General features: G+C 40.8%; 1 protein-coding gene across 3 annotated transcripts; it reads right to left on the bottom strand.

Annotated features, from left to right (window-relative positions):
- Window positions 1–5,709: 5,709 nt before the first annotated feature.
- On the bottom strand, window positions 5,710–12,702 carry LOC100272608 (Dual specificity protein phosphatase PHS1). Of its 3 annotated transcripts, XM_035965712.1 has the most exons (12): window positions 12,284–12,542; window positions 11,229–11,264; window positions 10,960–11,138; window positions 10,222–10,268; window positions 9,912–10,122; window positions 8,957–9,127; window positions 8,711–8,871; window positions 7,567–8,608; window positions 6,999–7,145; window positions 6,698–6,925; window positions 6,446–6,603; window positions 5,710–6,338 (listed from the first exon to the last, which is right to left on the bottom strand). In XM_035965712.1, exons 5-12 carry the CDS (start codon window positions 9,927–9,929, stop codon window positions 5,969–5,971), a joined length of 2,295 nt encoding a protein of 764 aa, XP_035821605.1. In that variant the 5' UTR covers window positions 9,930–10,122; window positions 10,222–10,268; window positions 10,960–11,138; window positions 11,229–11,264; window positions 12,284–12,542; the 3' UTR covers window positions 5,710–5,968. The 3 variants fall into 3 exon arrangements, with proteins under 3 accessions (XP_035821605.1, XP_020405135.1, NP_001140543.2); XM_020549546.2 differs by lacking the exon at window positions 10,222–10,268 and having other exon boundaries at window positions 10,938–11,138; window positions 12,284–12,546; NM_001147071.2 differs by lacking the exon at window positions 10,222–10,268 and having other exon boundaries at window positions 5,772–6,338; window positions 12,284–12,702.
- Window positions 12,703–14,988: the final 2,286 nt, after the last annotated feature.

Here is a 14,988-nt window from a genome sequence, read left to right as displayed (position 1 = left end):
ATAATGAAGCTCGTGGACTCAGTAGAATTCTTCGGCGTTAGCACTTTTTACTTGACTTCGTAAAGCCCATATGTATACGCTAAGCCTGACTATAGAGTTTGGAGTTAGTTGATGAAGATAGATTTCAAACTAAATCAAAACTTCACCGATCATTTCGTACAGAGGGAACCGAAGTCCCGCCTAAAGAAGCTCTTAAAAACAATGACTTCATCATTTCTTGGCTCTGGAACTACTTCGTCCCCAGAGAACCATATCAATTCATCATCATTTTTTCTAAAATAGCCTAACTTCTTGATTAAAACCAAATCTTCTGCCTTAATAGTGGATTTTCCAAATTCAATATGGCTAGGCTTGCTTGGGCTCAAAATGCCATCATCTTCTTCGTCATCACTAGCAGCTTCGGTAATAGCATCATCCTTCTCCGGGATAACCTCTTCTCCCTCTTGAACAACCAGCCCGGAACGTTTCATTACTTCTGAGATCGGGGCCATCTCAGTTGCTTTAGTATCCTCACCTTCGTTTGCTAGCCTAACAGTAGACCTGATCCTAGCCATTTCAGTCCTTAAGACGAAGCTAAATTCAACTAACTTGACGTTTGTCCGAAGCTTACACAACAAGTGCACAGAAAACAGAAAGCTTTGGCTTCAGTAAAAAAATTCAACAACACAACGATGCAATAACAATGAATGTTGTGGTAACTTCTCACTAACTCATCTGTTTATATAGACCTGCAGGTGAATAAGGCGAACCGCCATAACGCGCATAATGATTGATCGGTGGACCGGCAAAGGCCGTAGATTTTTATTCGTTTTTTTAATAACAAGCTCAGGGAAGGTGTTTTTCGGACCTTCGGCATTCAGAAGCCTTCGTGTTTTTTCGCGGATCAAGCTCGTTATGAAAAACGACCTAGCACCACGAAGGGGCTACTGTTGGGGGTCACCTTCTCTGCCGAAGATCCTCAAGACGGACAAATTGTCTATAAGCAACAAGATTGAATGACGAAGCTACAGGATGGCAGCTTCGGCTTAAGGAGGTTACCAAGGTCAAACACTATGTTGAGCGAAAGACGAAAAGACTAGTTAATCCCTAATGTCTTGTATTAGGATTATGTGTATACGAGGGTCATAAATGTATTTTTATCCGAGATGCGTCTCGTGCCTATAAATAGATGAACAGTACCCCCGTACTGTTCATGCAGAATTGAGATTGTACTCTCATTTTCTCCTTCGAGCAAGTCGAAGGTACCAATGTAAAAAATATATATCATATATTACTTTATTGCTATATGATATAAACTTCAATGTTATCTAATGTTTAATATGATATATATAATTATTATAATGTTACATTTGAAGATACAATTTTGTATTTGTGGATAATGAAGACTTGTTCTTCATAACCTTCATTCGAGAATCATCAAGCCCGAAGGGATTTGATGCTTCAAAGGACGAAGGTCCTTTTCATATAATACTTGTGTTGCCTTGTTTTGTGATTCAGCAATCATAAACAAGAGACCAACAGGCATCACCTAGATGGTTCGGTGGCGATTGGAGCTCGGTGATCACCCTGGAGGATTTGTTTGTGACCCGACTCAGTGATTGTACGCGATCGTGAGGGATCCACCGCACCGGAGAGGCAAAGGATCATCTCATAGTGAACACTTGGTTCTTGCGAGGACCAAGGGGAGCGATACCCTTGCGCGGATGCTCCAATGAGTACTAGTGGAGAGTGTCGACTCTTCGATACCTCAGAAAAAATTGGAGATTTCTTGCCCCTACTTTACATTCTACATTTACTTTTAGTAATTTACTTTGTGTATTTGTGTTGCTAGTATTTGTCATTATGACTTAGGGTTTGCTTACCTTTTCATAGCTTTTATATTCTAGCTGGTAGTTGTGTGAAGTTGGGCTCTTGTTTAAGGTTTAATCTTTCGCAAGAATTTTAGAGAAGCCCAATTCACCCCCCCCCCTCTTGGACATCGTGATCATTTTAGTAGGTATGGGTGCCTACCACCTAGGTTGGATCAACAGTGCCCATAATCACTTTTTTACAAATTAGTCCATGTCTCTTGCATGATGGGCACCAGGGGACCTGTCGCTCTTTGGCCAAGCGGCAGGTCCCTATCGCTCATTGACAGGGAGGTAGGCACCCTAGTGCCCATCAAGTGAGCCACGAGCTATAAACTTAATTTACACATTTCATGTTTCATTTTTAAGTTGGAATTTCAATGTAGCGGCATCATCAAATATAGTTTAAGTTGGGACAGTGAGGTAAATCTAAACCACAAGAAGTCAACAATAAAAACTAGTTTAAGTTTGGACAAACAATCATAATGTTATATTGTAGTGTACATAACTCGTCATCTAACCATCCCTCAGTTGTCAAGACCTCGTCGACCCGCATTGCACGTAGACATGGTTCTAGGAGTAGGTATGATGGTCAGGAGACCTTAATATTCTTTGATCGTGCAGTGGCTGCAAGTGTTGACAGGGTATCTAAAAGTCACCTAGAGGGGAGTGAATAGATGAAACCTAAAATTTATAACTTTAAACACAAACTTCAACCCCGAAGTTCTTCTTGCACCCCGAAGTGTTGACAGGGTATCTAAAAGTCACCTAGAACAAGAATAATAACTATCGGGTGAGGGAGAGAGAGTTCTTCTTGCATAAGTTGTTCAAATGATTGACGATAACTTTGGGAACAACTTAGTTGATATAGAATCAAGCACAAGCAAGAGAACTAGAGAGAGAGGAGAGGAAGAAACAAATCACAAACGAGGATCAAACACAAAGAATGCGGGTGATTTGTTTCCCGAGGTTCGATTCCGAAGAGTCTACTCCCCTTGAGGAGTACACTAACGACAGGTCTCTTTCAACCCTTTCCCGCTCTCAAATGGTCACTTAGACTAGTTGAGTATTCTTCTCAGTCTCGAAGGACACTTAGTCCCCGCAAGGATCACCACACACTGGTGTTTCTTCCTAGCTTTACAACTTTGTGAGAACGAGGATGAGAATGAGAGAGAGCACGATCAAGAATACCAAGCAAAAGAGCAACAAGAAAATGCAATATCACGCTCTACTTAGTGTCTCTCTCAAGGCGCTAATCACTAATGATCACAATCTCAAATGTGGCATGTGGAGGAGATCTTTGATGCTTTGAGTGTGACTTGGAGTGGAGTTCTTCCTCTTGCAATGAATGAGTTAATTGCTTGAGAAGCTTGGATGCCATTGAAGGGGGTGGTTGAGGTTTTATTTATAGTCTCCAACGGTCCAACCATATCCTAGCCATTACAGTCGATCTGCCACATGCGCGCGGTCCGCGACCCTGGCTCGAACAATTCACCCCTGCGCGATCAATGGCTAGATCGCAACGGTCAGTTATAATGGTTATATCAGCAGCTAAAATTGTATTAAATGTGTTATTAGATGTCAGATAAAATGTATTACAGACGATCCGTTCGTGCGACGATCCGTTCGTGCCTCCGGACGGTCCATGAGTGACGCTAAAATTTATTTTACCGAACCTGACATCTTCGGGTTGGTCTGATTTTCAACAGGCAGCGCATGAGGTCTCTTTTTATTCGGACGGTCCGGGGTAGAGGTTCGAATGGTCCGCGATGTGCTGAGTTGAGAATTGATCTTCTTGAATTAATTTCTTATGTACATGTGTGCATGTACTTAGCAAACTAGTCAGCGCAAATGGGTGTGGTGATGGTTAATCACCAAAACAAGCGTGAAAATGGTTTTTACGCCTATTTCCCTCTTAGTGTCCTATGTCCATGGTGGTGGTCCACCCCCCCCCCCCATCTATGACATATCAACAACGTCCTAACCAGGCCTAGTCAAAAGTACATCTCAGGTGATATGGTCGAAGTCAAACAGGAATACATGTTCACTTTTATTGGCATTGCAAATGAACAGGTTTACAAATTCTATGGTGATATTATCATTAGCATGACAAATGAATGGTATTTCAAGAAATTTTATGAATTGATGTCAAAGGAGTTCGAGATATCGATGATTGGTGAGCTTACATTCTTTCTCGGCTTTTAAGTCAACCAAATGAGAGAATACAACTACATATCACAAGTATACTAATGGTTTGCTCAATAGGTTCAAGATGAATGAATGTAATCCAATCAAGACTCCAATACCATACAATGGACATATCGTCTTAGATGAGGAAGGTAAACCATTTAAACAAACTCTAGCATTCTATAATTGATAGTTTGTTGTATTTAATTACATCTAGGCCTGACATCATATTTAGTTTGTGTGTGTTATATTTCAAGCTAAACCTAAGAAAGCTCTTTTAAATGCCATAAAAAGAATCCTTAGGTATCTAAAGAACACACAAAGGTATCTCAAAGGATCTAGTTTTTAATTTGTCGGTTATTCCGATTTGAATTATGTCGGTTAAAAAATTGATAGAAAATGCATTTCTGGAGGATGCCATATGCTTAGTAGATCTCTAGTGTCATGGAGTTCAAAGAAGCAAAATAGTTTTGCCTTGTCAATGGCAAAAATAGAATACATAGACGCGAGTGCTTGTTGTGCATAAATTTCCTATATGAAACAAACCCGACTTTGATGTAGTTCTAAAAAAGGTTCCTCTTTTGTGTGACAAGTGCTGTAAAACTTGCAAATAATCTAGCTTAAAACTCTCCACCAAACACGTTGACATCTATCATCGTTTCCTTAGACCTGAGAGATATATTACTTAAAATATAAAAATGGATGAACAATTAGGAAATATTTTTACAAAACCACTAGATGAACCAACAAAAATTGTAAAGAACATAGACTTGATGTTGGTCACTTGTTCTCAAAGGCTATGAATTAAGAACAAGGCAACACAAATGTTAATGGTTAAAGACATTCGTCCTTCAAAATATTATCTCCATTAAGATATAATGATCTTCGGACGAAGGTCATGAAAGATATACCTTCATCATTTCAATAAGCAAGAATATAGATAGAGGCGTATAAAATGTAAAGAGGATATGAATAATTATTTTAAATCATTAGACTATTCATATTATGTATTATTTAAATATGAACAAATATCAACGATATTAATATTACATTTGTACCTTCGGCTTTGCAGAAGGTGATAAAGCAGTAGTGACGCGTGAGTGATTACAAGTCAGCGTGAACAGTGCGGTGTTACTATTCATCTATTTATAGGCATAGGACGTAGCCTGGACAAGATTACATTCATGTCCCTAACATTTACTGTTAGCCAAAAGTTAAGTTGTCGAGGACTAAACAGTCTTTTCTCCTTTAGGTCGGTTTCATTCTCCAACACCGTCCTTGTGCTAAATCGAAGCTTCTTCATCCACAGCTTCGGAGCTGGTTCATCCTTTTTTCAGATCGCGTCTTTCATACCATGCACACCTTCACTTTAAAGCCGAAGCTTCCTATGACAGTATATTATACTGGAAAACATGTTAGTTGCGTTTTTAAGGACCTTCGGAAGAGGAAGGCCCCCAACACTTGAAAATAGCTGTTAGGGGCAGAAACCAGACACGAGAGGAGGCGGCGTTAGATCGACCATCGCTAGGGAGGCCATAGGTGCCGAGGAAAATTCAAGATTTTTTTACAGGATTGGGAGGGGTATTTTGACCCAGCAAAACCTCCAAACTTTTCTACGGTGCTTGCTGAAAACAGAGCTCATATCTTACCAGCCCTAGGTGACCAAACAGGAATGTACACTAGAAAAGTACCCATAAAATTAGTAACTCTATACAAAGATTGAGAGTAGATCCCTTTAGAAGAAAACTGCATACTGCAGGCAACAAATACAAGACCTGAACATTCTTTAGTGTTGCACCCTTCACACCTGAACATTCGTGTGCTAATCATATAGGCGTGTGAACTAAACCTACAGTCACAAGTTCAGTCTGATAGTACAAGTTATTACAATGTGAGCCAAGTACATTGCCTCATCTATAGTACAGGAAAACAGATCAGAAGCTCAGCTCATTGCTGAACACCTTGGTCAGCTTCTGGGACGGGCTCAGGCTTCCTCCTCGGCTGATCTGGAGTGACTCGATCGATTTTTGGATCTCCATGGTCATGGCGCTGTCGACACTGCCTGCAGATAGACGCTTGTGTGCCTTCTGCAGGTGCAGCTTGAGTGAACTCGTACTTAGACCAACATTCTTGCTGCAGATTGGACACACCTTCATTTCTGGCCGCTTGTGTTGCCAGTCCATAGATACCTTGCCATGCAGCCTCTTGTCAAGGGCCAGGAGAGCCTTTGCGAAGCCGTCGTTTGGCTGCGCTCGACGGTGTACTTTCTTCAGTAAGTTCCAGGCTTTTGCAAGAGTAAAGCCCCTGAAAAGTACAGCTCTATCATGTCAATAGCAAAGCTCCGATGAAATTCTTGTGCATCCATTATCATGCAATTCGGGCGCAAGTGGCAGTAAGTTAAAGACTCTTACTCTCTAAGCATAAGATAGGCAAGTACGACTGTGGCACTCCGACTTTTCCCTTCAAAGCAATGAACTAGAACCTTGCCCCCAACATGATCCACATGATCAATGAAGTCTGATGCTTCCTCAAAAAGATCACTGATGTTTGCATCATCATCATCGCTAATCTGTAAAACACGACATTTTCAATTTAAATATGAGTATGAATCATGTAAAAGGTAACACAAATGGGAATACTAAACCAGAGATTGATGCACTTACTGAAAAGTTCTTGTATTCAAAAAGATCGGGAAATTGGGAATCGGATTGACCAATCTCATTTGAACACAAACAGAGTACATGGGTAATGCCCAAATGCTGTAGGGTGTACTTAGACCTTGCAGCCAGAGCCCCACCTATGAACAAGTTGTTGACAACAAGAGAAGGTCGTTCTGTATTTGCAGCATCAGAAATCAAGGCTATCCTTTCAATGATGTGTTCAAGACGCACCTGCAAGTGATGTATTATCAAGTTCACTAATTCATTAAAATGGAGTTCGAAGTTTAGGTATATCCTGACTTACCTTCAATTCATAGGCATCAGCTACCATGTTGTTTTCAGTTCCATCAAAGAAACCAGAATGAAAATTGTTCTCTTGGCAAAATTTGATCACATCATTCTTAAGTGCTTCGTTCCACTGCTCAATCTCTTTGAGCAATTCAGGATCAACCTGCAGCATTAATATTATTTTTAATTGAGGTTTGTAGATCGTAATCAACATCAACAACAAAAACAAGCCAAACTGATACAAAACAGCTCACGGAACAGAGTAACTTGTGCTTTCAATACAAGCTTTGGTAAAGCTTGTTGCAATCACACTGGCTGTAACTGTATCAATAAAAAGCAGGGTAGGCTATTCCAAAAGAAAACAACAAAACCGGTTAGGGCTATGCTAGAAATAAATCCCCCAAAATAAATCTACAATTACATCGATCGAAACAAAGTAGATACTACTTACAGTGAATGAACTAAAATTAGATAAGAAAATACTTTCACTGGACAAAAGAAATTAGAGCAACAACCACAGCAGATATGATATAAGCATGTTTTGCCTTTAAAATGAATTCTACTTTCACTCAGGAGATTCTTACCTTTGGGGTTTTGTAAAAATCACGAAGTTTCATTGTCATTCTTAAACTACGGGGAGCCTCTGCACTTCCCTTGAAGGACTTGTTGTTCCAACTCTCCCTGGGCAGAGGAGAAACTGAATCTGAGCTTCCGCGGGATCCCACAGAAGAGGACTTCATTGCAGATTTCAGCATTTCAGAATCACTATGAAGCTCATTGTTCAGATGCTTACTAGGAAGGCGAGGAGTACTATAGCTGGCTCCAGGTGAAGGAAAATCGGAAAGGGCAGCATCATTATTGTCAGATTCTTCAGAGGTTTTAGTAATTATGGACAAGAAAACTCGCAAAACACCATCCAGTTTTTGGTAAAGCTGGAGAAGAAATAGATGGAACCCCTCCAGGTCCCTAAGAGCTGCACGGAATGATCCTCGGAATTCATGAATCACTCCAGCATTATCTTCATCAGAAAGGGAGCAACAAGAATCACTGGAAGTAACCTCATCAGGTCGTGGATGTCCAAGCTTACAACCAGAAATTTCATATAGGATGCTTGCTGAGTAGTCCGAACTATTCAAAATGAGTTCCACAACTTTGGGGTACCTCTCATGATCTTTGACACGTCGCCCCACAGGGGGGCGGCGGGGCACACCAGTATCGATTGCTACAATGCGAAAATCGCCATTTGTTCTTTCAGCATTTTCCTTTTCATTTATCAATGGTTCTAGTTTTGGTGACATGGGATCCAACCCTGGTGAACCAAATTTTCCATTCAAAGAGTGTGACCGCTTCTCTCTATGCAAAAAATGTGTAATTAGTTGGTTGGAACTATCTGTAGAGCTCTTGAAATCATCCAACCTGTCCAAATTGGGTAAGGATGATTTATCTGAAATCATCAGGTTTGCAGGATTACCACGCCAACCAAGCTGACGGCATGGGAGTCTGTCCTCATTCCGCAGTATCAGATCAAGCATCAAAACCCTTCCCAGTGATGAAGCAGTAACACAAGCAGCTTCTCGTGAATGGAAAGCCTTTGAACTCTCAAGCAGTGGGGAGCCATGAATATAACTGCCAGACCAGAATGCAAATTTCAACTCCAATATCAGATCACATAGAGACAATGTTTATAGCTAGCATGATTGTACTAAGAAGATAACATTGCAACAGTACCTCATTAGAAGAAGGCAGCGGCTTAGCTCAAGAGCTTCTAACAACTCTGAGCACGTCATCTCACCAACCTCATCATTATTTGAAACTGCTACTGTACGTGCATTTTCTGCAGCATGCCTAATCGCCAGCCACTCTGAGCTAGAATTATATACTACTCTAGCCTGCATTTGTTGTAAAAGCTGTGTAAGAAATCATTGCTCCATAGATAATCAAGCTGTCCAATATTATTTGGGGGTTTGGAAATACTTGTGGTGTATGGACTCCGAGCAATCTTGCAAACTCATAACCCAAACGCTCTGCCTGTGTTGCCATCTTTGATGACGAAAACTTTATAACAGCTGCCGCTTCTGGAACTCCAATGTTACCTGGAGAACTAAATAGAGCAAAGAACACTACGCCACCAGAGTTCACAGTCACCTAAAAACAACAGGGTGTGGAAATCAGCGTGTTAAGCACATGCATCAATATAGTCATATAGATAACTAGCCAGTTGCCCGTGCTTTGCTACGTTTTTTATGTATCATATAAATAGGTACTAAAATATTTATTCAAATGTAATTATTGTTTATTTGTAAACACTAATGTACGTGTGGTCTGGTGGTTAGCCCTAAATTTCTGGAGCAGAGGGACGTGGGTTCGAGTGCTTGCTCTGCACTATTTTTTATATAATTATTGTTTATTTCTAAACACTAAGGTACATGTAGTCTGATGGTAGCTATGCGGGCGGAGTCGGGGGTGGGCCCAGAATGTCAGTGCGGAGGGTGAAGCCGTGGTAGCACCAGGTGCCCACATTAGCGCGGAGGGTGAAATGGCAGAAGAAATGAAGAATATGAGCTTGAATGTTTACTACTTCCTCTGTCCACTTTTGTTAAGTGTATTTCAATTTGAGAAAGTCAGACATAGTAAGTTTTGGACGATGAATATCAAATTACATGCATACTTAGTGTACAAAACAACGATCAATTGTATTTGTATTTCAAAGTGCTTTTAATATGACATTGAGTTTTTCCCAATTGATAAAATCTACTTGGAGAGCTTTCATTTCCCTACTAAAATATTCTCCTTAAAGTGGATGGAGAATATAAGATGTTTGTCATTCCAACTTGAATCAGACATGGTAAACTGAAGCAAATAGCCTTTCTCGCTACAATGGACACTACACAGGATGTTGAAATTGGCATCATAACAGGTTGTGACAAACCTCAAGAGCTTTATTCATTTCGTCTTCAGTTTGTTCGGAACTACTACTATGTTCTGTATGATGCAGAGACAACAACACGTCCCATGAAAATTCAGATGACTCAATGTCCAGTGCAGAAGAGTTCCCAAGTCTCTCCCACAAGCTTATTTCAGGAGATTGATCGCAGTCCAATGGATCTTTTCTTGTTGGTGCTTCTCTAATCAAGTGTTCACTACAGTGGGCACAGCAAAAAAGAAAATAGAAACATTAGCTCGGAAAGCTTATGAAGCTGCTGCTTAAACCAGTATATTTCACAAGTTACAACTCATACAAGTTAATCTTGCAAGTGAATTTCCCTTAAGATCCACGCTCCATATTCTAAGAAACCATTAGAATCAAATAAATTGTAAAAGATATATTGTGCCAAATTCATTATATGTAAAATGTTATTCCTTGGATTGTTGATAATGTTGCCATCATTCTGCTATCTAGAGTCATCTCTTTGTTTGAGACAATTCTAGAATCAAGATCTACACATCATATAATAACAGGTACAACAAATCATAACTACAGATATCATCTATCATCTTGGGAACCAAGATAACAATTTGGGGTCTAAGTAAGATATTATTATAGGAAAAATTCCAAATTACTCTCGTCAAGTTTGGTATATGTCCAGATGAGCATCTTATTAGAGGAGAATATGACTATAGGAGGGAGGTCTAAACACATTACAGGCATATAATTCAACGTTCTCCTTCACCAAGAGAAAAGACAATAGGGAAATCTATGCTGGCACAGATTTCAAGTTTTCAGATAATCATTCCTGCTAATTCAGTTAACAAGAGTAATGTAAAAGAGGGTTCAATCTTGTTCTTGGGCACTCCACTTTTTCTCTAGGAACACACAGCATTTCATTGTTCATTTGAAGATGGAATATAATTCAACATTTTCACCATAAGGTTTGGAAGGCACAAGAGCTTAATTTTGCAATTACAGATAATCAACTAAGTGGTATGAAGTGACCTCTAAAGGATAATAGGATACCAATGGATTCCACAAAGCAAACCTTAAGTCCCCGCTACCAAATAGTGAGAAGCTCCCACTTGGCATGACTTCAATCCTTGAACCTCGATGTGGGAACCCAGATGGCCGGAAAGCCCCACTCCTCTTACGTACTAATGAGAGCCATTTCTCAAATGTTTGTGCTGACGTCGATATATCACCACCAAATAATAAAGAAACCACCTAAACACAAGCAGATTTATTTGGTTTTACCCAGTAAGATAAAGTATCACATTTTAAATTGCAAATGAACATTGAAGAAACAACACTTACACGAGAAGGTAGCTTCAGATCTTTATCCTCGTTTTCCTGTAAGAAATGTAAAATTTTATATAACATTTATGTATTTCTTCTGCATAGACACATTTCATAATACTATAATGGCATGTCTTGATTGATGGAAAATTCGAGAGAGAGAAAAAGAGATCTAAAGCAGTTTTTTCTGAAGATGAACAGATGGAATTTTGTGCACCAAGATTGTCTATATTACAAGTTCGAGCAAACAGAAGAGTATATGCACATAGAAACTAACACTAACATGAGATTAACTCTTCCCTTTACCAGCTGACCAGCATATGCTCCGCGGATGAAAGTGGTTGGGTACTTGGGCCAATTCAAAACCCATTGCATTAAGTTAGGAGTCCAATGTTCCCTTAATCGGTATAAATCATCTCTCATTAGGAACAAGTGTCTGTAAACCAAATGAACTACTGATGTATGGGTCATCCCTTACTCAGTCTAGGCCAATCTACTTACATCCATAATATGCTCAACTTGAACTGGAATGAGACGTGCTGTTAACTTCCCTTGTCTTACAAGGAAGATAGTTGCAAGATTTGGCATATGACGAACCTTTGGAGAAATTAGCATGTATAAAATCAAACGAAGCAGAACGCTGATCTAGTTTGGAACATGAGGTGTCAAGCATAATGCATTGTGCAAAAATTGAAACAACAAGACGAGAACAAACTGTTTTACTCCATTCATGATGAAATGGCCCTCCAAATAAATCCGCATAAATCCTCACTGCATTTGGGGGAAGGCGCACTTGATAGTCGAGATGAGACTAAATAGCAATGAAAAACTCACGGATACACCAAGCGTATCGAGAACCATTATTACCAAACCTAAATCTGACCAGTGGCCAGCAAAAAGCAGCTGCATTTCGCAACCATGTCCCGGAGCAGATAAAAGTTCAGATTTGCCAACAAGTCCCCCCTCCCTTGTCACTCTTTTACCCGCCTAGAACGACAGTGACTAACTCAGCGCATCAATAAAGACAAGATCAGATCACAAAAACACAAGTCCAAAGAAGAGAAAGGAACCACCTTGGGAGGAGGAATAATGGAGGGCCGCTCCTGGTCGCGCTCCTCCGCCGCCGCCTCTGGCTGCGTCGCGTCCCGCTGTTCCATGGGAGGGGCAAGGCTCGAGTAGCCCTTGACTACGCAGGCGCTTGGCGTGATATAGGTTTCAGCAACCGCCGCCTACGGCCTCTGCTTTGCGGCCGCCTGGCTTCCGGTGGGGGAGCGGGGCCGTCAGACCCCGACGGAAAAGGCGGGATCTTGCGCGAGTTTTCCTCCCCGCTCCAACCTTTCCGTCCGGGTGTTGGCTTTTTTCGTAATGGTGACTGCCTGCAGGAGGGGAGAGAGCGTCCCTAGTCCGAGAAACAAAAGCACGGGAAGACGAAAGTGTGGAGTGGGTCAGTACTCAGTAGTACTGTGGGGTGGTTACTGACTTTTTTTTTGGGAACGGGGTCCGTTGCGAATGGCTAGGCAACACAAGCCGTCCGATCCCGGCAGCAGAACCGCAAATATCCATCGCCTAGCCGTTAGGTGTGGAAGTGGAAAACTGGAAATGGATATCGGAAGTGAGAAAACTACAACTTTCCGAAAAAAACTGCACTTGCTACGAATCTTGTAGGCATTAGACTATCGTCACATCACTATATTTACGTATGTCAGTCTTTATCTATTATAATTTCAGTGTACAGCTTTTACCTTATACTACCGCACATTTCTTACATACTCATATGCACTACGAAAGATGATTTTTAATTGAAATAAAGTACCGAAAATACGGAAAACATTAAATAATACTTAGCTCGTCAAAGATAAACTATATAAACTAAACAAAGTTTATAAAATGCAACAAACTTGTTGGGTTCATACTTCGTCGCCGAAGGTCCTGCAAAAAGAAACAGCTTCAGTTGAAGCTGCTTGAACATGATGTCGAAGACACCGTTCACGAAGCTTCGAAACTACAGCATATCCGAAGACGAAGGGTCGAACCGACTTAAAGATAAAATGACCTTTTTAGCCCTTAAAGGTCTGAGTCATTGTTGTAAACTTTTATGAGGGGCATAATTGTAATTCTTCATGAGCTGTGTCCTGTGCCTATAAATAGTGAATAGTATTCCTTTACTGTTCACGGATTCCTGTAATTGATAACACATCACTCGGGAATTATTGTTTGTTAAGGCAAAGGTATAAATGTACCTAATCATTGTGTTCAAATATCTTAAATTCATTTAATAATATAAGTGAATGATGTTATTTATTTTCAACATATTTATCTCCAATGTTTCATGTTTTACCTTACTTTATATTAACTTTATAAGTTTAATTACGAAGGTGAAACCTTCGTAATAGTATGTTTGTGACCTTCGTCCGAAGCTTATTTGATCCTTGTGGAGATAATGCTTCGACGGACGAAGGGCATTGATATTTAACATTTTATGTTGCCTTGTTCTTAATTCATAGCATTTGAGAGCAAGTCCCCAACATTGGCGCCCACCTCCGATGAACTCACTTCCACTTTTTTGAGCTGATGGCTTCGTTCAACATTCAAGCCGGAGCTGCTTCGGCTCCGAAGCTGGTACTCCCGATAACAGGCGGTTCATGCTCAGAGCCAGCCAACAAGAAACAGAAGAAGGAGGCACAGAGAAGGGTACAGCATGTCGGGGTGCAGGGACCCTTCATCAAGTCAAGATGGTCTCACATTCCAATTACCTTCTCTCAAGAGGATCTCCAACTCAAGGATTACCCACACAACGACGCTATGGTTATCTCTTGTGTGATCAAAGGATTCCTGGTCCATAATGTTTTGGTTGATACAGGTAGCGCATCCCCTTTGTGGCTTCGGAGGAAGGCAGATTGTAGCACTCGGCAAAATCACAATGTCAGTGACCTTCGGATTTATCAACAACACAAGGACTGAACAAGTTGTGTTTGATATTGTTGACATGGAATACCCTTACAATGCAATCATTGGTCGAGGCATTCTCAATGCCTTCGAAGCAATTCTTCATCCAGCTTATCTTTGCATGAAGATACCTTCGGACCAAGGGCCCATTGCTATTCATGGAAGTCAGGAAGCTGCCAGAAGGGCCGAAGGAAATTGGACAGACTCAAAAGCAATCCATAATATAGATGGAGCTGAAGCTTGTGAGCAATACAAGTTCAGAAGGGAAAAAGCTGCTTCGGATGATCAGCCGAAGCCCATGCTTTTATGTGAGGACATAGCAGAGCAGAAGGTGTTATTGGGATCTCAACTGTCCGAAGAACAAGAGAAAACCTTGATAAGGTTTTTGTTCAACAACAAAGATGTTTTTGCTTGGTCAGCTAATGATCTTTGCGGGGTTAACAGGGATGTTATTGAGCACTCGCTCAATGTTGATCCATCCTTCAGACCAAGAAAGCAAAGGCTTCGGAAGATGTCCGATGACAAGGCCGAAGGTGCTCGGAACGAAGTGAAAAGACTCCTCATTGCCGGAGTTATCAGAGAAGTAAAATATCCAGAATGGTTGGCTAACACTGTTATGGTAAAGAAGGCCAATGGTAAATGGAGAATGTGTATCGATTTTACTGATCTCAACAAGGTCTGTCCGAAGGACGAGTTTCCATTGCCAAGGATAGATTCCTTAGTCGATGCAGCAGCTTCATCAGAGCTTATAAGTCTGCTGGATTGCTATTCAGGCTATCACCAAATCTGGATAAAGAAGGAGGATGAACCGAAACCAGCTTCATAACCCCCA

This window comes from Zea mays, chromosome 3 (assembly GCF_902167145.1).
Source record: "Zea mays cultivar B73 chromosome 3, Zm-B73-REFERENCE-NAM-5.0, whole genome shotgun sequence".
In the NCBI taxonomy this organism is placed as follows: Eukaryota; Viridiplantae; Streptophyta; class Magnoliopsida; order Poales; family Poaceae; genus Zea; species Zea mays.
The sequence above is the reverse complement of the archived record's forward strand: the minus strand, read 5'-3'. Positions and strand labels throughout refer to the sequence as shown.